The 23,524-nt window shown below is 36.1% G+C and overlaps 1 protein-coding gene across 2 annotated transcripts in view; it reads right to left on the bottom strand.

The window, feature by feature from the left end:
* The window catches only part of LOC108703061 (partitioning defective 3 homolog B), a 407,382-nt gene that overhangs the window by 96,383 nt on the left and 287,475 nt on the right, over positions 1-23,524 (bottom strand). For both annotated transcript variants that reach the window (XM_041579184.1, XM_018239010.2), the window contains 2 exons: positions 9,348-9,554; positions 6,486-6,720 (listed from right to left, as the gene is read on the bottom strand). In XM_041579184.1, the coding sequence (XP_041435118.1) occupies positions 6,486-6,720; positions 9,348-9,554 (442 nt within the window). The remainder of the gene's footprint in view (positions 1-6,485; positions 6,721-9,347; positions 9,555-23,524) is intronic.

Here is a 23,524-nt window from a genome sequence, read left to right as displayed (position 1 = left end):
AGTAAATTCCTATTTATTAGAATTAAAAATTATAACTTTGACATTGGACCTTTGATAAATTTGCCCCTTAGTTCAGTTTTTTTTAAAAACTGAACATAAGTAGTTGTTAAATAAGTTTATATTACCCAAAGTAAGCTTCAGGGGCTGATTTATCAAAGTTTGAAACTGAATTTTTGCAGCAATTCAATTTTTCTTAGTGCTAAAACTCACTAATTTTAAATAGGGTTTAAATCTTGAATGTTTGATATTTATTATGCACATTATATTCATAAAACGTCATTATATAAAAGCTTGAGAATTTATATAGAAGTCAATGGGAAATTTAAGTGATTTTTCAGTTTGAGTATTTCACAGTTTTTTTTTGAGGGTCTGTAAACCCACTGCAAATGATGAGTCGAATATAGTTAAAGAAAAAAAGGGTTGTTTTTAAACTAAAAACTGTGATACTCCTGGTCATAAAACATCAAGTATGGAAAGCAGGGTGCCATATTCCTTGTAGAGCAAGTGCTTTCAAACATTATACAGTTGTGCCAAGGAAGGCCAATAATACATAAATCAATCAGCTACTGTTAAAGAGCTATGGGACATACAGATTTTGGGTCACTGATTCTGGCAGTGGCAGGTAGGGATCACTTGGCCATAGGTACAGTGTTTTCCATTCCTAAAGTGAAGTGGCAAAAGGTTGGGAAGAATATTTTGATGGCTGCAGTTATCCATAAAAGCCAAAATTCCGTGCCTAGCATTGGCCTTAGGCCCATGACACAAAGCACAGTCCACTGTATACATTAAACCATCTTTCAGTCAGTTCATTGCCCAGTTAAGTGTCCTTTATTCAATCCATTTAAAATAAAAACGCACCAGAATATAATTACCTTTTTACCTTCGCAAGTGCACCCAATGTGCGAGGTTGTTGTGCGCGAAAATAGCGTTGACAGTAACTTAAATTCGCAGTTTGCAAAACTGTTTTGCGAATATTTTATCCGCCACCAAAGTTGTGGCGTAATTGAGTCGCAGAGTGTGCGCATAAAGATTTGCAATTTGCGAATTGTAACATATGTATAAAGCCCCTTTAGACATTCGCATTGTGAATAAAAAATTCGCAATTCTGTATGCACCCTCTTATTCAGCTTTATAAATATAACCATGCGCAGGGCAAATATATTCACTTTGCGAACCAATCTGCCCTGCGCGAAGTTTATAAATGACCCCCAATGAGTTTAAAATACATACGGGGGAATGTAATAAAAATCCCTAACGGAAAAACTATTCGCAATGCGAAAAGTTATGCCTTTGCGCGAACAAATTTTGCTTTGTGCGAATTTAATTTAGCTTTTGCGAGCCCGGAAAGCGTTTGCGAATTTTATAGTTTGCGCCAATGCGCAGTCAATGTAATAAAACTTCTTACTGAAAAAGTCGTTATGTTTGCTCCAAAAGATTACGACACCTTCAAGCACTTCTTATGAGTGCGCAATTAAAATTCGCAATGCACAATTAAAATTCGCAATGCAATAACAGTTTAAGGAACAATATTACATTGCGAGATGTGGATTTTTAGTCTTATTGGTGCGAATTGTTTTGCTCTTTGCGACTTTTATTACATTCCCCTGTTATAGTTTAAAATATGATTTCACTTTCTCTTTAAATTTAGAAACAAAAATTGTTACCAATAGCATCGTTATTTTTTTTTATGGCCTCGCAAAAAGGCGCTGGAAAATGAAGTTGCTAGTGCCAGCGTTTTTTGACATTTGATAGCAAAATAATACATTCTAGGAAATTAAAGGGAAGAAAAATAATTAGATTTAAGAGCTTTATTGCATGAAATAAAATAAACTAGACTGAAAAATGTAATTAAGAGTGATTGAATCTTTTGCAGAAAGAAAGATAGAAAGCTAATTACATTGATAAGTTTCATTCCTTTTTGCCACTTGTGTTCAACAGCCAGCCAAGCTTTGTTTGGGGTGACAGTAACTGTCACGTTGATGGTAATGTGAGGTCTGGTTTAGCACACTCAGTTCCTACAGAATATCAAGTGATATGGATAGGACAAATCTGGCAGCATTATTTATTTATATATTTATTTTGTGAAGATAGGTTTTTACATGGACTCGTTTAACATGAGTTACCAGAAACTTGACAAACTACTTGAGAGATCAAGTAGTAAAAAAAGATTGTGAGCCCATCTCTGTCTTTCTTTCTCTTCCCTGGTAAATGTGTCTGTAAAATTCTCTGTGTGCAGCTCCCTTTGTATGTCTCTGTGCTTGTATGCACCTCTCTCTCTCTCTCCATTTGTTTGTATCTATCTATGCGAGGGTCAGTGTATTTCTCATTGTTCCTACCTGCTGGTGTACATTTTTGTCTAGTTGCCTCTATTTTGGTCTCTTTCCCCCTCTCACATAGTGTATTTGTATATTTCTGTTTTGTTATGCCTTTGTTCATGTTCGCTCTTGATTTGTGTTTCTCTGAGCGCGCATCTTTCTTGGTCTGTTACGTGAATCTCTTTCTCTATTCAGCATTTGAACCACTTGTGTTTATGTTGCATTCACGGTCTTTGTTCTATTATTTTGGCTTGGATGTTTTTGTATGTGGACCTTTTGCTACTCTTGGTATGTGTCTCTCTGCACATTTGTCTTTGTGCTCGTCTCTCTGCGCATCTACCTATCTATTTTTCTATTTGTGTGTATATACATTTCTTATTGAGTGAGGCTCTCTCTTTTGTCTCAGAGTGAAAATTCTCACAGGGTATCTGAGTGTAGGATTTTGTCCTTGGTGCATATTCAGAAAGGTGCATTTTTTATGGCAAATAGTGTATAATTACTTATATATTCTGAATTGAATTGCAAAACTTCCCATTTAGAATACTTTCTGTAAGTAAAAGCTATTTACGTATTCATGTCCTTCCAATGAGTAAGATGTACAAGCTCCACCAATTGGCAGCTTCTCAGTAGAAACAGACTTTTTTAGAGACTTTGCTCTGCATAGTAGACAAAATATAGACAATAAAACAAATAGTAAGGAGAGAATTTCAAAATAGGGTTCATTAAGCTCAAATATAAAGCAGTTAACTATTAGGTTTACCAGGTCTCACTCTGAATGAATGTATGGATGGTACAGCACTATGATGAGATTATCATGGTCATGAATTATTCATAAACTTCAAAATATAAAAAGGATCCCATCTGTCCGCATTGTATGTAATGTATAGAATTGCCTGGAAAGGTTCTTTCAGCTTAATAATATTTGATGCAACTGCATTTATTATGTATGCGCCTTCAAAGTAAATATACTGTATCTTTAGGAGTATAGATGATAGACACTCCATCTGACCAAAGAGGTTAAAGAAGGAAGTAAGGAAAGTAGTTCCATCAGAAGAACATGATATAACCCTTAGCCTGCCTGTGGAACACACTCAAATGTCTTATGTAGGTGAATAACATAACATAATTCCACTCTCTACATTTCATTGAAACTCAGTATAATGATGCTTCATTTAGTAATTGCCTGGACACTCCCCATGCTCAGCACATATTACAGACTGCTCCTAAAAAGTTATACATTTAAAAAGTGGGCATCTTATTTTATTATATTGTGCAAGAAAGTATATAAGATATAATTTAATCTTTTATGTTTCCAGGCACCAAATGTAAGGTCCCTGAAATCTTGCCCATGACTAGTCCATGAACGTGGAAGTGGTCAAAGTATCACAGCATCATTCTTACAAGGCCACAATGATAGGAGACTATGGAACAAAGCAGATCCCACTCAAGCAGCACAGTGAAAAGATACATATGTTCAGCAACAAAGTGGAGGTGCAATGTGTGGGGGGCAGGGAAGTAATGGGTTTGTTTATACAGAGATGATTATGTCCAATTGAATACATTACAGCAAATATGCAGCGGGTAACAATTAATGGTTTACACCAAACAACAAAACGACCTTCTATTAGAGCTTTATAATAGCAAGATTGTTTTTAAAATAAAAGATGACAAGTTTTATTTATTGAACTCATGTTGAGCAAAGATGTTTATAAGTATATACTGCACCTCTAAGGCAAGGGTAGGCATTCTAGGTAACTAAATGATAATTTCACTTTCAGAAGGGATGCTGGGAGAAGAAGCCCCACAACAGATAAGGTGTTACATGAATATGAACAAAGGAATTCAGTATAATGTGTGTAAGATCTATTTTAGCAAAATTCTACTATTCGGCATACTGAGTATTGCTTATAAAGAAAAAAAAAAAAAATGGCTTCTGAACTAGTATTTGTTCTGGAATGACTAAATAAGATATATGCATGAACTGAAATACTGTTTGTTCTACTAATATTTTGTAAATGCTCTGAAATGCTAACTGAGTACCCATCCAGTCTCATGGCGAACATTTGTCTTCTCCATGTAACACTGAATACCAATTAATCCTAATTGTAATTTATTCATTTCATACATTTGGACCCTTCCCTACAGATGTTTAACATTGTAAGCAACTCAGCTTTAAAATAAATGTTACATGTAATGTATTTCAGCCTGCACACTGCTCGCCTTAATGGAAGTCAATATCTGTATATTATACTATCCACTCTGCAATTCCATTACAGACTCCACACCGCCGGTCATAAAAAGTATCATTCTGAGCATAAGCCCATAACAGTAATGATAAAAAAGGGCCATTTCTCTTCCCCAACTAGAATGAAAGATTTAAATCACCGTGGCTCTTTGCTCTAAGGAAAATTGGCAAATTAACGGGCTAAAAAAAAAGAGATAAAATATTCATGGCGAGTATAAAAAGAGAAGTAAATAACTGAAGACAAATTGTTGTACAATGAAAATCCAAAATCACCAGAACTAAGGTATAAAAGATAATATTAATTACTGTCCATGTTTGGAGGAGATGCTATTCGGAAAAGCCTATTTCTTGACATTCTTTAGTCATGTGGATGCCATTCAGGCATTCAAAAAGTAAATTAGCATTAACTAATCTCATCTACTATATAATGAGGTTACACAGAAATATGATGAAATTGATTTTAAATAGACAGTTTGGGATTTCTTAATGCTATCCAGCTACTCAGCCATCAATATTAGAAATCCCCTCTATTCAAAGAACAGCATTTGCTATATTAACAGCAAGCATAAATAAACATAATATACCAGCCTAGCTGTTAAAGGGGGTTTAAGGGGATGCTTCAATAGCCAAAATCACACTAGTTCTTTGTAGAGCACCCTGACCAGACTTCAACAACTTGTGTCATTATATAAATAGCAAGAGAGCTAAGCAGTGTCATTTTTGGTGTCGTTTTAATTCTAAATTACATTGTTTACACCACAAATAATTCACTCTACCATATATATTATTATTCCGGAACCAACAAGTGTATTTATTTTTAGTTGTAATATTGTGGTGCAGGCAGCCATCTTAGGCTATTGTTTCTCCAACTCAATGATTTTTACTACTGAGTACTGTTCTCATATGTAGCAAAGAAATATTATCTAGTGTCACAGAGCTGTTATCTGGTTACCTTCCCAATGTTCTGCTGACGCGCTGCTGGGGCGGGGAGAAGGGAGGGGGGTGACATCACTCCAACTTGCAGTACAGCAGTAAAGGGTGCCTGAAGTTTATCAGAGCACAAGTCACATGACTGGGGGGCACCTGTGAAACTGACAATATGTCTAGCCCCATGTCAGATTACAAAATTAAATATAATAAAATCTGTTTGATCTTTTTAAAACGGATTTCAAACACTATTAACTGATGAGTTTAAGAAAAAGAAAAAAACATGTTGTCGTGTGACAGAATACATTTAAAATACTGCATTTTCTACTGAAATGCTGTGGTTTGGCTCCAAACAGAAAGTGCAAATATATGCATTCTTAGGCACTTTCTTTTAGACCAATATCTTTCATGTAAAAACTACAAAAAAGTCAATATGTTGTTTATTTTATAATAGGTAATGCCACACAACAGCGAGCATTTTCAGGCAGAAAAGCACTCAAATCTGTATCCACATTCAAATCTATGGCAGCTCACTCAGAAGCACTCTTTCTATGTTTTCTCCAGTTACTCAGAAAATATTGTGGATTGGTTTTCCACATGCTGCATTTAGTCAGTAGTTCCCCAACTGTGGGGTAGTGATCTAGGGATATCTGTATATGTAATGTTGTTAGGGGAACACATGTTGAGCTTCAAGGGATTGCTAAAGTCTGAAAAGTTCTGTTCTGGGTGGTATGAGAGTATGGTTAAGAGACAATAATGCTGTAAGGAACTATTTATTAGGATGTCCACACAGTCATACAGGTGTATGTGGCCAACCACAGGAGCTGAATGTTGGTGCAATGTGGCCATACATGTTCACGGTCAAATTACACTGATCTGACAAGTCAACTGTCAGGTTGATAGATCAGCTCACTCTGTGAAAATGTGGGAAGTGAAATCCATGAAAAAGAACAAACTAAAAACAGAAACTAGATTACTTAGAGTGGGGTGATAAGTACCTGCCCAAAACACCGAAGCCCTTTTTCTTTGCTTTCTTCTCCTGTTCTTCTCCATCATCCTTTTTATTATTTTCTCTCCCCTTTGTCTTAGTCTTTTCTTTTTTAGCATCTTTCTTTTTCTTTTCTTTTTTAGATTTATTGGTATCCTGATCTCCTGTCTCCTGATTCCCTAATGGAACTGATTCAGTGTTAGGGGATTCCCGGCCAGAGTGAGAGCTGAGATCGGAGAGGGCATCTGCAAAACAGAAACAAAAAATCAATAAGCTATTGGGAAAGTCATTCTATTAGATGATTAAGCATTTAGGCATGTCATTTTTATTATGGGCAGTTCCTACTAGAGTTTGTCGATGGACCTGTGCACATGCATGGAGTATCATGAAAAGTATCATGAAAAACAGTGTTATGTATCTGTTCAGTTGATCTTACATAATCTTATAATGTAAAGGTCAAGAGCAAAAGATAAATCTATGTGTCCACTTAAATCTTTTCAGTGAAACATGATTTCCTTCCTTCCTTCATTAGTAAAACAGTCTAGTGAAATATATGCTGCACAGAAATATTAAAGTAATATTTTCTTTTAAATGGCAAAGTACTTGGATAAATAATTACTATGCTGGAAACAAAAATAATCCTTTACCTACAGAACTTTTGGTACAGTTATGGGACCTGTTATCCAGAATGCTCAGGACCTGGTGCTTTCCAGATAAGGGATCTTTCTGTAACTTGGACCGTCATACATTAAGCCTACTAGAAAATCATGTAAACATTAAATAACCCAAACAGGCTAGTTTTGCTTCCAATAAGGATTAATTATATCTTAGATTGAGTCATGTACAAGGTACTGTCATGTTACGTCAGAAGCGCATTTGCGCATTCGTTCTAACTGACATGGTTGCTCCCACCGGGGGCTCCTTGCTGGTGTGAGTGGCCTAGCTCTGGTGGGGGGACATTTTAGAAAAAAAAAACAATTACCCCCAACCAGAGTGCAAGCTCTATAAGCCCACACTTTTGGTTAGGTATAACATTTTTGCCCAACAGGTGACCTTTAGATAGCTGGAAGGACTGTAGCCTTTATCTATTGAGTTCCTGGATTGCACTGCTTCCTTCATTAGCATCTAGGACAATTGGGTCATTTGGAAACACTAGGTAGATTTGCTCATTAGCAGCAACCCACATCATACAATCCATGATAAGAGAAGGTAGAATAATGAAAGCAACAGTGTGATTGCTTGCCATTGTTTACTGCCCAGGTGCAAATTTGCGGTGTTAATAAATGAGCAGCAAATGTCTTCTGTAGCTTGACTTCTCCACGATGGCATCTACTTTGGATTTTTTTGTCCCTACATGTACTAACAGGATATAGGTCTAGTAACCAATACAGGCTACAGCCAATCAAATACAGGGGTTGCAGACCAAGTTACCACAAAATATATAAATACATTAAAAGGTTTTATCACTTTTTTTTATCATAAAAGGGACATTGTAAATTTCTCTGCCGAGAGAGATTTATTACATTGAATGAACACCTTATTTATTGAATAAAAATTTGTGTATATTTTCAATCAGTTCCTAAAATAAGTCCCCAGCTTTTACTACTGGTTTTCTTTGAAGCTTTGATTGGTGTTAAAAGCATCCATCTAGTCATTTAGAGAATCTGATATTATGTTATGCTTGTGATTGTCCAAAAACCTGAACTAGTGGACAGTCCAGAAGAACTGCAGAACGCATGGTACATAATAACTGCTAATATTTCTTCTGTTTTTTTTTTTGATTTTCCAATATTTTTCTATTTTTGTATTTGTATATTATATTTCTATGAACCCTGCAACTTTCATTTGTATCCAAATCTAACTGTCCACAAACATTTCAGGACAATATGATATTGTGCCTTAGAGAACTGATTAAAGAAGCATAAATTGAGTGATTTCTCTTATGTGTTTCTACATGTTTAAAATGAAAGTTTTTTTAAGAAATTCTGTGGTTTTAATTTACTTTTAAATTTGCTTGCTCCAGGAGCCAATAACTACCAGCAAAAAAAACAAAAAACAGTTCTGCATTTGTGAAACATCTTTTATTGATTTCAGCCTTTTTACACTTTGCAGTATATCAATTTTTCATCTGGATTCATAGTGCTATATTTATTGTAAAGCCATTTTTAATATTTGGGTATTAAAGTGGACCCGTCACCCAAACAAAATTATTCCATATCCTATTTTATCATGTTAGTCAAGCAAAATGAACTTTAATTACACTGTGTAAATTATTTGAATATTGTTTCCATCAGTCTGGGAATTCAAAATTATAGCAACCAGGAAGGAGCCATTTTGTGGACACTTTTATTAAGGCAATCCTTACATAATCTCAGAATCTTGTTTGTGCACCAGGGGACAGGGACCCAATGCCCATCACCATGCACTGGTTACACAATTAAATCGTTAAGAGAGCAGGGGGAATGTAGGGAGAGCGGTGACATCTAGGAAGTGCTGAATGGTAAGTGAAAGTAATTGCTTGCCCCACCTCTATGCCTAGGCATAGAGGCGGGGTAGGCAATATTTGATTGACAGCTGATATTTTTAAATGAGTTTACAACAGCTATGAATGCTTTATTAAAAAAAAGAAATTGGATTTCATGTTTAATTTAAAAAGGGCTTTTATTATACAGATTTTCATGCATGGGTGACGGGTCCACTTTAAAGCAAAGGTGAAAATGCATTGACATAAAATTTGTATGTGAGAAAATAAAAGATAATAAGTAATAAGTCCAAAAGCAACCACTGGTAAAAAAAGAGCATGGCAAAAATCAATGTACTGCTGTTTACAATGACCACTTTATGCCAGCCAAAGGACAAATGCTTTACATACCCTCTTCTTCTTCCTCTGGTCCATCATAGGATTTATCAATAGCAGCCCGGAAGCTTTCATTGCATCCTCTGCCACGGACCATGTGGGGTCTGGATCTGTAGATGGGAAGCTCCTTTTTATTGACTTCTGCAAAGGCAGTCTGCAGACTCTCAAGAGAACTGGATTTTTTAAGACCCAGACGTGGCCCCAAGTCTTTCCTGGGAGACCCTGAAATGAGAGGAGATACCATTTGAGTGACTACATTGTCCTATGCTACAACTTAAAGCAAACCATGATCTATCCAAATTGATAAAGTCAAGATACTTCTCACTGATATATGAAAACTATGATTTCAGTATCTAGAACTGTAAACATATCATGGCAAAACAACAACAAACATATACACTTACTCTGATCTTTAGGGGTTATGTGGTAACTGTAGGCAAAGCTTTCTTTCAGCACATTTACCACTCATTTTAACATCATCAGATAAAAAAAACAGAAACTACTGGATTACTATGTTATTACATAAACTTTTTTACATGTTGGGCGTTCTTCATATTTCCATTGTTGTCCCCCCAATGAAAGTAATTTTGTTATACATTAAAAACTTTGTATCTGGTTTTCATTCTGTAGTCCTGTGGAGAGTCAATCGTGAGATTTGACCCCTGCTTAACTTCCTGTGTACGTAATATAGAATCATTGCTTTCGGCACACCTGTTATTAGCCATGCAAACATGTGCCATAATGCCCTGCTCACCCTGAATGGCTGTCCCCATGGCTACCCAGCAACTCATTTATACACAGTATCTGGCTCCAGAAGCCAATGCAATAGTTTTTACCACCTGTAGAGTTATGTGCCTCTGGTTTACCTGGTTTACCCAAAAGATTAATTTAACTTTAACAGATGCAAAGCAGGTAATGTAACTAGACAAGACAAGGGTTACTAGATAAGAGTGTGAAGAGTTACCCCTTTACTCTTGTAGCCCATGCTACTTTGTAATAACCAAATGAATACACTGGTCTTTATCTGAGTTATCAACTGACATACATACCATCCAAACATGTAGAGACCAGGTCATTTTTTTTAGTCATTAAATATACATCTGTTGACCTTCAGCCCATGTATTAGTTCCTAAGTAAAGGTATAGTGCAGCCATTACTGCATCATAGCCAAACAAACAAAACAGAAACTCAAGTTGGCCAATCACCCCGAAGAAAATATGCATGGGGAATTTGCAGAGAAGTAAGTGGCTTGCAGTATATTAATCATGCTGATGGACCTAATAAACAGTTGTTTTCATTAGTGCAAACACAGGGGTATTGCATTTAGCGACAACTGGAAACTATGCCATAACCACTAAAATACGGATGTCCTACCAAAAGCATACAAGTTACATGATTCCTACATTAGTTTAAGTAATCACATTTGTGTCCATTCCTTATATTTATTAAATCATCATCAGGAATTTCTATCATTCAGCATATGAGGCTGTAGTCAAAATAATAGAATACTAGCATATCTTCAAAAGTTCATGCTTAAAGGGAAAATCATTTGTCTTTTTAATACAATACAATTATTATTACAAGTATTATTGCCATGTGCACTGCTAGAGTTTTGTTTATTCTTCTAAAGAACAGGGAAAATATTTTTTCTTTACTATGTTTAATCTCTTTAGGTCAATTTAAGACACTGCCGAGATGTATTCGTAAGAGACAGTCACAAACTATCTTATTTAATGATCGTAACAATGAAACTAGAGAATTAAAGCTCATGTGTTTTATAACTTTTAGTTATATTCTAAAAAGAGGCATTTTCTTCATCTTTACACATTATTCTGATATTAACAGTAATTACCAAACAGACATGAATAATCATGAGATTTAGTTTCTATAAAGTTCTTTTGTAACGTGTGTATGGCAATTATTTAAGAGAATGTGAGTAGCAGTGGTGTGTCAAAATAAAGCCCACAAAGAATTGAACAGCAGCATTTCCCATACCCTGTAATATCTGTTTAAGAAAATAAAAGGGGTGGGAGGAGATGTGGTTGCTAGGTCACACTATGCTCTCTTCTTTTGTTTTCTAATTGCTATTGCAAGGCCTACTATTATTCTCAAATTAGTGAGTGCTGAAATGGATTTAGAGGCATGACTTGCTCAGCTCAGGGAGGCTTTGCTAAATCTGCCACTTCCTAAAATGTCATGTGCATTAGAAACCTTAGACACATGAAACAATTAGCACCACAGACCAATGGGAGGTAACATATGGCACTTCAGAAGAAATTATTTAACCAAAAAAAATGTAGGCATTAGAGTGAAAGCTAAGCTATAGCTGGATAGATACCTAATCATATATATCTAAGCAAATTAATACTCCATATTATTGGTTAATGTGTTCCTTTAGCACACAGTTGAAATAGTAACACTGCATAGCATTTGGAATAGCCAGAAAAGTACATGGGCACATCTAGTAATGCAGAAAGTTAGCAATGGTGTGCTTCACTTCACCACTTTTTTTCTTCATCATCTTCAAAATATATAGGCATGCATGACAAAGTGCAGATAATAGTTATTAAAGTGACATATACTGACCCATTCTCTAGGGAAGTAGGGATGATGTTTCCAAGTCAACTCAAGGCCTGCACTACAACTTTTCCATGAAAAGATCTATTTTGAGATGTTTTTCAGATTTAACACAGTGTGCCAAGATCATTTTTCAGGCACAAATCGCTACATATTTCAACCCATAAGGCTTAATTCTAATGTGATTGCAGTCAAGCGCCACCTGATGCAGTTGAACCCAAAGTCTCAAAACTAGCGTGACTGTCTCTGCAGTTTTCCGTGAATCGGGTGCAAGTTGCAGCTAACAGAGTCAAAATTGTTCTGGTGCATGGTGTTAAAACATCATGAGATTTGGCAATGTGGGAAACCTGCAATTACCACCAGTTTTGGGTGATGGTAGCTCCAAGGTTCCAGAGTGTCTGTAAGAGCACCTGTGCATGATTTAACAGGAACGGCAGAATAGACGCAATATTGTTTTATAAAAATAGCCTTTAGGAGAAGTACATGAAGATATATACAGTATACATGGGTATTCAACTTTTGAATTATAATTTTTTAGGAATCAGTCCAGGCCTGTTCAGTTTTCATAATAATGATATGGGGCAACCATACTTTTTTTCCTCTTATTTACACAAAATACTATTTTCTCCTCCCATTGAAGTGCAGGTTCTATTGACCAGCACCTCATGTGGAGGACAGAGTTGTAGCATGATTGGTGTCATCTTTGTTTGCATATATATGTAAACATTTAATCAGTCACCCTGTAGTAAAAAGAATATCTAGGACAGAATATTAGAATTCACCCTAAATCTCACCCCAGTTGATCTCTGCAAGTATAGTCAGTTCCAAAGCTTAAGAACTCTATAATATGTTACATCTTCTTGATGAGCAACTCTTTCAAAAAGTGTGTTTCTTTAAAAAATTCTAATTATTTACTAAAAACCCCAATAATAATCAAAATTGCAAAGTTACTTACCGATAACTTAAGACAAGGGTGACATTTTACTTAAATTCATTCAAACTAGTTTGGTAAAGCTAGAAAATGACGAAAATTCCAATATATTGCAGGGTTTCAAATACCACCTACTCTTAGCATTTCATCTGTGCTAAATATCATCCACCATGAATACAGATGACCCATGAACAAGTTCTGAGCATTGACTCATAAGGGAGCTTTAGAATCTTTTTCAGACAATGCCATTCCATAAGTAGGCAGCCACTTGTCCTGACAAATACTGCATGTGATTGCCTTGGTTTGATTTTCAAACCAAAAGAAAAGAAGTAGAAGACCAGAAAACTTTAGACTACGATGAACAAAACCCAAATTGGAGTAGCAGAAAAACATACAAAAAGCCATGTGGTTACTGGATTTTACTTTGTCCTTCCTTTAAATCTTGTATATAGAGGCTTACATGTGGGAAACTTGTAGATGAAACAATAATAAGTGCAAAGTAGAAAGAAATCTTTTGTGTTCCATATTGTGCCCTGAACTACTCAAAGCCAACAGAGCTCCTCTAGCATTACATAGAATATAATCCCTCTATACAGAGCATGAACTTTTTTGAAAATCACCACTATTCAGGAGGTACACACTTGAGAGGCCATTATGCCTCCATCCTTTTATTTGCAGGAAAAGCTCTCCCTGACTGATTGGCAACAAACATAGGGGCTCATTTAAAGATCACAGATGGATCTGGGTTGAAAACATGATTTGAAAATACATAGGAGCTTTCGACCCATTGTAATGTTACAAAGAAACATTTGATTACATTGTAACAAAAAGCATAAGAAGAGCATTTTGTCTTTAACAAACAATAAATAGAAATGGAAATTGTATATTCCCTCTTAGAAGCAAACAAAGAAAAAAAAAATTTAACAGACAGGTCACATTTCTTTGCTATTTATTAATTCATATTACAAAATAAATGCCAATGAAAATCGCTTTTTATTGCAATGAATTTTATTACAATGAATGACAATTTTTTAACTTTTTGCTATACAAGTCCATAGCTGACCCCATGCTTCTTTATATGGATTATATGGAAGTGCCCTGAATCGCCATATGCAGATGAACTTGTGCGCTTGTCCGTAAGAGTTTTTATTTTATTTTTTTAATTTTTTTGATTTTATTATTAGGGGTTAGACACACATATTCTGAAACTTCCTTTTTCCTCTATCTTTGCTCAGCTGCGCAGTACAACGAAAAGCTGAACTTTAACTAAAAAGTCAGCAATTTTGTTCAACTGTTCATGCGTTTGCCTGGGGAAATTAGAAGAAGGAGGAAGACAGAAGAAGATCGCTCCATGGTGCTCACTGGTATAACCCCGGGCCGGTGCAGTTTTCTGCTGATAGGAGCACCGGCCCAGGGTTTCAGGTAAGTCAGTACAATCACTTGGGGGTGCCTAACATTTGGCACCCCCAAGTGCACAAAGTGATTTTGAAAAGCCACAATCTGGGTAGGATTAAGCCTGCAAAGCCAATGCTTTGGTCTTGGCAATCTCTCTTCTTATAAAAGCCTATGGAAGGTCAGAATCAAGTCTGTGACTGAGACCAATGACCAGTTCACAAGGAACATATCCCAAGAAATGTTACCATGCAGGAAAAATATATAAATAAAAATATTCTTGGAAATAAATAGTTAGGACCACCATATGGGGTTTACCTTGACATGGTATGGCGACGTTTAAATTTTTTCATCAGAACTTTGTAAATAAAAGCCAATGTTTTAAATAAGTAATGAAACAGGGGACCAGGGAAGGAGCATGGATCAATCCTCCCTTCTGTTGTTTGCCTATAAATCATTGTTTACACGAGCCAAAGCCTATCATCTTCACGTGAAACTATTTCACTGTAGAAAGGGTTGGCACATAGATTTGCTGATAGGTTCATTATTTGATGTCATTTTGGGCATGTGCAGAACCAAACGGAAAAGTCACTAAAGTAGGAAAGGCGTGGAAACTCCTTTATATTTGCTAACTGCTTATAAAGAAGAGAAAATAAAAAAGCTGTCAACAGAAGGTACAGCACCATGTATTAGGAACAATTAAAAAATATTTCTGAGCACAACATACAAAAAAGAAACTCACATTATAGGATCCATATTCAAGAAGTGAAAAACTTACGCTTTTCCTCATTCTTGGAATGACTACAATTACTCTGCTTAATGGCTTTGTTATCCGGTGTGTTTAACACAATGTAGATTGCTTTGCTTGATTGCTCATTCATAGACATGGCAAAGAACAGATTGGTAAAGCGTAGATTAGAAAATATAACTCCTGAGAGGTCTCTCCCCAGTTTTGTAATTGATCAGTCTCAAATGGATGAGCAGTAAACATTCCGCTAACTAGTGCTTACTTTTGTCTGGATTTGTCTGTCTCGGCTATGATGCTCTATAGATTTTGTTATCTTAATTAGATACGGAAATAGGACCCTTCACAAGATAAGGGATATAAATTGGTTTCTAGTTTCCTTTGCACAGTAACACATATCCATGCTCAGATAAACAAATACGTCAAGTATACAAGGGTGACATGCCAAAGGCCATCCGAGCGCCGTAGTATGTAATTATTATAAATGTGAACTCATAACTCATTATGCTTGTAAGGAGGAGTAGTTGGCGGTGTGCGGAAATGCACCATGTTGCAGACCGGCATTGACCCTGAGCAACTCACCAGTCCCATAATGCAAAATCCATAAAGTAATCAGAAAGCAAAACAAATGTAATAAACTAGAAATAAGACCATTTTTGGATGCATCATATTTAATATTCTCATTAACGATATAACAGCTAGCCAGACACAGCATTGCGGGTCTCTTTGCTTTTAACATAGATCTTTAACAGACTTAACATTTCCATGGTGTAAACAAAATGACAAATGTTTGAAGCAAATGACAAACACAGTGCTAAAACGATTTAATGTTATTACCTGTAAAACCAAACATTCCATGATCCAATGTCTTTGGGCACAATGCAGTATTTCTAACACAATGCTGTGATCAATAAAAAAAAAACAATGGGAACAGAACCTTCATCCAAAGTAAAAAATGAACTTATATTTAGCTTTTATTTTAGGAATTGGTTAAACTATGGTTCAATTTTATATTCCTAATCTTTCCAGTAACAAGCAGGGGATCACAATAACATGGCAGCAATTTGGGAGTTATAACCTTGAAAGCAAGCAAGTTGCAAGTGAAACATAGTCCCTGTGTAAAATGTATAATGAAGCAGCAAAATTTTTATTTAATCAGATTAAAGTTGAGTGTAGGACTGACAAGACCAGGGGTGACTTGAATGTAGCTGGCCAGTTTAAACAGTGGCATACCTAGATGTATGGTCCCCACAGCAAATTAATTTTAGGGTCCCCAACATAAACAGAATTTTTTTTTTACCAATATATGTTGAAATTGCTCATTAATTAGGGCCTCATGGAGCCCCTATACCTCCTGCCCCACCCTGCAGCCATAGGATCTGCTTCATCTGTAGTTATGCCCCTGAGCTTAAATATATTGCAATATATGGACAAGCAATCCCTGTTTTGTTTAAAGGGCAAGGCATTTTTTAGTAACGTCAGCATCAACGTTTTTAATATAGTGATAAAGAGTTAAGTGCACAATACCTCTTCTCTTCCTTTTTATATTTGACTCTGTCCTTGCATACTGTTAAGCTTAGACCAAAAATAAACACTAAAACAAACTGGATCAACCAAAGTTCAGTTCATAATTAAAAAACATGCTTTTCTTTCTAATTTTTTTTTTGATTACCAATTTTTATTCATTTGGAAAATTCCACCCACTCACTTTTTTAGAAGGAACTCAGGTTGCAGACTTTAAACTGTCACAATTTGATACAGCTTCAACCACTATTGAGTATGATTATTGTCTTTTTATTCAAGTCTGTTATATCAGCTGTTACCATATCAGTAACTGTTGTCATTTCAAAGCTACTGCTAAATGTTATCAGCAGCTACTGTATGAAATTGTTACAGTTCAGAGAGTCATCGGCTTGGGACACTATGTTGCTACAAGGGCAAACAAGGAGGGTTTAAACAACACATTTTGAAAAAGAGGTAAAAATGTATTAAAATATAAAATGTTGTGATGGCCAACTTCTCCTTTAAAGTGTTTAACCTGAGTAACTCTTGGTGACCTTTACGATCCAATACATTCTATTAACCATCATATTCAGTAGTGCTCTTTTAAAATGCTAAAATGCAAGAATGTTATGAATTATGTAAATTCTGTAATTATGTAAACATTTTAGCAGTAAACAAAAAAACCCAAAAGGAGAAAAGTAAAGAGAAAAATCTCTCGTAAGAATCCATTCCATTCAACAGTTTCTTGTAAAGACCCAAGACTTGGGAAGTCACTTTACAAGAGAACTTGAGCGTGAAATGAAAATCTCAAAGACAGGGTCAGGAAAGTGGAAATCTATATCTTACTTCCAGAGATTTAACCTCCAGCTACTTACAAAAAATAGGGGACAGGAGGAAGGGGGATTGGTGATTGCTACATAGAGAAATCTCTTCTTTCGTTCTTCTCCATAAATTAAAATGCAATCAGAAAACTCAATCTAACAATCTAACGAGACTGAAAAGGAAGAAATCTATTTTATCCCTTTTAGTTTGTTTCCTTCCTTCAATTCACCTGCTCATTCTAATCAGAGAATCCAACGTACTCTCACCAGCCTCTCTTTCCTACTGTCCAACAGTGACTGCAATTTAGAAGGAACTAAATATTGTTGCTATTGGTGATGCTTGAAGGGCACCATTAATAAAAAGGCTTTCAAGGAATTCCAGGCTTTGGAGTAAAGGTAAAATTTGTAGCCTTTAAAACACTATGTCTGGAGGAGGTCAGGTTAAACAGTTGCTAGCAATAAAAAAATAATCAATAATGCGCTGCAATCCTAGTCAGCCAGAAAACTGAATAAACACTTCATCTAAATCCACTTGTCCCTGAATTAAGCAAGCATAAAATTCCTTGTTTACTTTGTTTGGCCCACTGCAGTCAATAACTCACAAGAGCTTGAACCAGACATCTCAAGTGAAGAAGGCATGAAACAAACGCTTGTTGACCAAGAGGCAATTAGAAAGCATGTCAAGACTCTGAGTAATTATGTAAGCTTAACCTTATCAGGAAAATGCTTCTAGTCTTGCAGCCCAAGACAAAATACATTGGAAAAACAACAACCTGCAGGATTTCTGATTTTATTGAATTAAAATAGAACAAAGTAATAAAAGTGGAGTCTGTAAGGCAGATGTAGTGCCACTGCACATAACTAGTTCTACACCTGTACAACTTTATTTAAAAAACAAGGATGCAATGTGAAACATCAGTATTTTAATTAATGAGATATTTAGGATCCCTGGTGATAGCCTTTGCTGCAATGAAAAAAAATTACTTGAAGAGCCCTTTGTTAATGTACAACTTTTTCATTACACTCTGCAAGATACAGGGAAAGAGATCGAAAGATACATTTCGATTGAAAGAATCTCAAAGAATGAAAAGATAATCATGGATTCTCTGCTTCTAAAAGAGTCCAAATACCTAGTATAAATGCTGAGAAATCCTTAGCTCAATATTGGCTATATAGAGAGTATGACTTAACATCTATTCTATTCTGCCCAATACCCTACTCTGTAAAAGTTGTGATGATAGAAGAGAATGCTAATTATCTGTAACATGATAATGACTTTCCGCTTCAGAAATGGAGATTGAAAAAAGCTGTTCTGTTAAGGGCCAGTAACACCAGGAAACAAAATTGCCACAAATGAACATATACATGATTTTTACTTTTACACTTTTGAACAGTCTGTTTAAAGGGATCCGGTCATCAGAAAACATGTTTATTTCAAAACACATCAGTTAATAGTGCTACTCCAGCAGAATTCTGTACTGAAATCCATTTCTCAAAAGAGCAAACAGATCTTTTTATATTCAATTTTGAAATCTGACATGGGGCTAGACATTTTGTCAATTTCCCAGCTGCCCCCAGTCATGTGACTTGTGCCTGCACTTTAGGAGAGAAATGCATTCAATGTAACTGAATGTGTCTCCGTGGGACATGGGTTTTTACTATTGTGTGTTGTTCTTAGATCTACCAGGCAGCTGTTATCTTGTGTTAGGGAGCTGTTATCTGGTTACCTTCCCATTGTTCTGTTGTTTGGCTGCTGGGGGAAAAAGGGAGGGGGGTGATATCACTCCAACTTGCAGTACAGCAGTAAAGTGTGATTGAAGTTTATCAAAGCACAAGTCACATGACTTGGGGCAGCTGGGAAATTGACAAAATGTCTAGCCCCATGTCAGATTTCAAAATTGAATATAAAAAAAATCTGTTTGCTCTTTTGAGAAATGGATTTCAGTGCAGAATTCTGCTGGAGCAGCACTATTAACTGATTCATTTTCAAAAAATGTTTTTTTCCCATGACAGTATCCCTTTAAGGGCCAATATATTGGCCAGTGTATGAGGCCCTCCAACGGGCTTCCCTGATCGATATCTGGCCAAAAGTTAACACGTTTGGGAGTGGATTTCAGCACCGAATTCCACTCTGTGGGCCTTTTGGGGGACAAAGAAAAAATATGTAGTAGTGGAACCTTTCCCACCCAACAATCTCTAAATATAAATATAGCAGGGCTAATTAAAGAACAGGACTTCTGCTTTTAAAACAATCCCATTACTATAAAGCGCCATAACCTAAATCTTTCTCTTATTTAGTCTGAGCCTAATTAATGTTACCATGCTCCATTACTCATTCAGAGATATTCTTCTATTAAAAGTTTGAAATGAGCAACACAGCACAGTATTACAGCTGATATTTATACATACATTCCATTCCTGTCTAGCAAACTACCTGAAAGGGTCAGCATTCTACATGAGCATACTTGTGCAGGACCTTAAGGAGTGAAAACAAAAACAAATAGTTTTGGTAATAAGGAACGTACAGCATGACAGGTACATTAAAATTACATTAAACATTTTACAAAGAATGTTCCCTTTCCATTTGTCTAAAGGAAATAAGAACTGAAGAATGTAAATATTTATGCTATAGTGCTTTCCCTTGGTTATATAAAGGTTTTGCTAACTTTACTTGTAGACTCTGCTATAGCTACAGTTTCTTTATTTTGCATTTCTCTTATAATCCTCCTTATCATCACCATTTATTTATTTATATAGTGGCAGAAAGCTACACAGCCCATTCCAGAATATTTAGAGACAGGAGTTACACAATTAAAATAGGATCAGAGGACCCTGAACTTACAATCCTTTTCTAGCCTCAAAGGCATCTTAGTAGTTTTAGCTAAGGTACCCCATTATCTTTTAGCAAGTTGCCCATATATACAGTTATATGAAAAACATATGAGAACCCCTCTTAATTCTTTGTAATTTTGTTGATCATTGGCTGAGCTTTCAAAGCAGCAACTTCCTTTTAATATATAACGTGCCTTATGGAAACAACATTATTTCAGCATAAAGTCTATTGGATTAAGTCTATTGGAAAATATGCAATATGCATCATAACAAAATTAGACATGTGCATAAAAAGAGATATTACATAGATAATTATGGATTGCAAATGTAACAGCCTCTAGACACCTCCTGACCATGACCTTTGATGAGTGTCTGGATTCTGGATGGCGGTATTTTTGACCATTCGTCCATACAAAATCTCTCCAGTTCAATTTGATGGCTGTCGAGCATGGACAGCCTGCTTCAAATCATCCTATAGATTTTCAATGATATTCAAGTCTGGGGACTGTGACGGCCATTCCAGAATATTGTACTTCTCCCTCTGCATAAATGCCTTTATAGATTACGAGGTGTGTTTACGGTCATTGTCTGCGTGAAGTCAACTTTGTGACTGATGCTTGAACATTATCCTGAAGAATTTGTTGATATTGGGTTGAATTCATCCAACCCTCGACTTTAACTAAGGCCACAGTCCCTGAAGTAGCCATACAGCCCCAAAACATGATAGGATCTCCACCGAATTTGACAGTAGCAGGTATTTTTCTTGGAATGCAGTGTTCTTCTTCAAAGCTCTTTTTGTTATAGCCAAAAACCAAAATTTTTGTCTCCAAAATTACTTGTCTAAATAAGCTTTTTGTAGCATGAGTGCACAAAGGGCTTTTCTCTCACCCTGCCATACAGATGTTCTTTGTGCAAACTGTGCTAAATTGCAGAACGATGTACAGATACACAATCTACTGCAAGATGTTCTTGCAGGTCTTTGGAGGTGATCTTTGGGTTGTCTGTAACATTTATTACAATCCTCCGCATATACCACTCCTGTATTTTTCTTTGCCTGCCAGACCTGGGTTTTACAGCAACTGTGCCTGTGGCCTTCCATTTCCTGATTACATTCCTTAAAATTGAAACTGACAATTTAAACCTCTGAGATAGCTTTTTGTAGCCTTCCCCTATACCATGATACTGAACAATCGTTGTTTTCAGATCTTTTGAGAGTTGCTTTGAGGCTCCCATGCTGTCACTCTTCAGAGGAGAGTCAAACAGAAGCACAACTTGCAATTGTCCACCTTAAATACAGTTTCTCATGATTGGACACACCTGCCTATGAAGTTCAAGGCTTAACAAGCTAATACAACCAATTTGGTGTTGCCAGTAATCAGTATTGAGCAGTTTCATGCATTCAAATTAGCAAAACTACAAGGGTACCCACATTTTTGCACAGCCAATTTTTCACTAAACACCCCAGTAGTCAAATGTTCCTGGGAAATGAAAGACATACCGCTGTTATCTTTTTTGTTGAAAGTGGAGTAAATTATTATGCAGGAAGAGAGAGGTTCCCAAACATTTTCATATGACTGTATATATATTCCTTTTGTGTACCAGCCATTCAGCCTTAGTTCTAAGTGTGAGGTTACACTGGGCATTTTTACTTGATGTTTTTAAACCACATGTGTTCAGTCTGTAGTTTTCTTTTCCCAATATGCATTTCTGTTTTTTCTCATTCCCCATAATTTCGCTCAGAATAATTTTATTAAACGTTTGTGAAAAAAAGGCTAGAATTCTTTTGTGAAAAAAACACAAGCAGAAAAGCAATTTACTTGCAAAATGTAGCTGTACTGATCTTCAACACACAGTATAATGACGTCAGCACCGCAAATATGTATACGTGCATTCTATCTTGTCAGAGTTTGGCTGCCATATTGAAAATATGCAGCATATTTTAGTTAAGTGTATTTCCAAACCTGCACATCCCATAGAGCTCAATAATATGATGTTTCCTTGGCATATTGGCATTTGAAAAACGCAAATACTGGTGTCTTGTGGCAGGTGTTGGCTCTCAAATGCCCAGTGGGAATTGCTATAGTGCATATTCCATTATGTTCAGTAGGGCTTAGTTTTGCTCATATTTGCTCACAACCGCTCGTTTTTAAAAATGCAACATAAAAACCTGTGAAACCTTAGACTAAGAATATTTAGAGCTACAACTCCCAATCTCATACCTTCACTGACCTTCAGCAGGTCCTCCATCCATTGTTCTGTGCTCCCTTGTGTAGGCAGCTCCACAGGTTGGGAACCTCTGCCATAAACAGTAAGGCACACTGAGCAGTTATGTATGGTACTGTATTTACAATAAACAAAATACATTTAGCCACAGTGTTCTTTCCAAAGGTCCCTAGCTACACTACTTCTAACTGCTGTCCAAAAAATACAAATAAATATTTAAAGGGCAGGGAGAACTTCAAGCTGTTCTTACAGAAATGTGTCTTTCAATAGTCCCTAAATATGTCCCTTTATTTCAGCACGCTAGCTGTCAGCTGTTGTGCACTGATATCTCCTGATGGCTGACCTCAAACCCTCCTCTCAGAGATATAACATTTCATTTGAAATTCCCAATTTCCTTTTGCTAAAGATCTGTAATCATCATGCCACCAGCCATTTGGTCTTTGTTGCTCAGCATCAAAACACTAAGTTCTTTTTGTTTTCACAACATGCGGATGATGAATGTGATAATTATTCCTGCAAAGATGAATCATTTTACTTTTAAGCCTACGTAATCCAGTGTCACTCACCTCTAACGTTAAGAAGTTAATGTTATTGTACATCATTGATGCTGGTAATATATGTAATCTGTTTCTTCTAAAGTGGCCAGAAAATTACTAAAACTAGATTCGTCCCCCCCCTTTAAGTCACAAGGACACTTGGTACCTAATTTGTAATATAGTATGAAAGCCCTTCTGTTATTGAAGCCCAAGTGCTATCAGTTTTCTGGTTGCCCAAGAATTTGCATTCAGATATATATTATTATTATTAGAATTACCATGTATTTATAGAGTGCCAACATATTTCACAGTGCTATTATCGGAGTATTCCGGTGTCCTGTTGTTCTAAAATTAGGAGCATGGGCTCTGATCCAAACACTCAGCAACATTTCAGACCGTCATCAGTCTTTATCAAGCCAGGCTTGATAAAAGACAGATGGAGGTCTGAAACGTTGCAGAGTGTTTGGATCAGAGCCCATGTTCCTAATAAAGGTGTTTTAAAGAAATTCGCTAATGGTGCTCTCTATGACAATTGATTTCAGCAAACAAAGTGGAGGTGAAAACTGTGGAACTTGCACCAGATTGAAGCAAATTGGAAGGCACAAGTGCTGATTAAATAACCTGTTGTTCTA

The sequence above is a fragment of the Xenopus laevis genome, chromosome 9_10S, assembly GCF_017654675.1.
Source record: "Xenopus laevis strain J_2021 chromosome 9_10S, Xenopus_laevis_v10.1, whole genome shotgun sequence".
Taxonomy (NCBI): Eukaryota; Metazoa; Chordata; class Amphibia; order Anura; family Pipidae; genus Xenopus; species Xenopus laevis.
The sequence above is the reverse complement of the archived record's forward strand: the minus strand, read 5'-3'. Positions and strand labels throughout refer to the sequence as shown.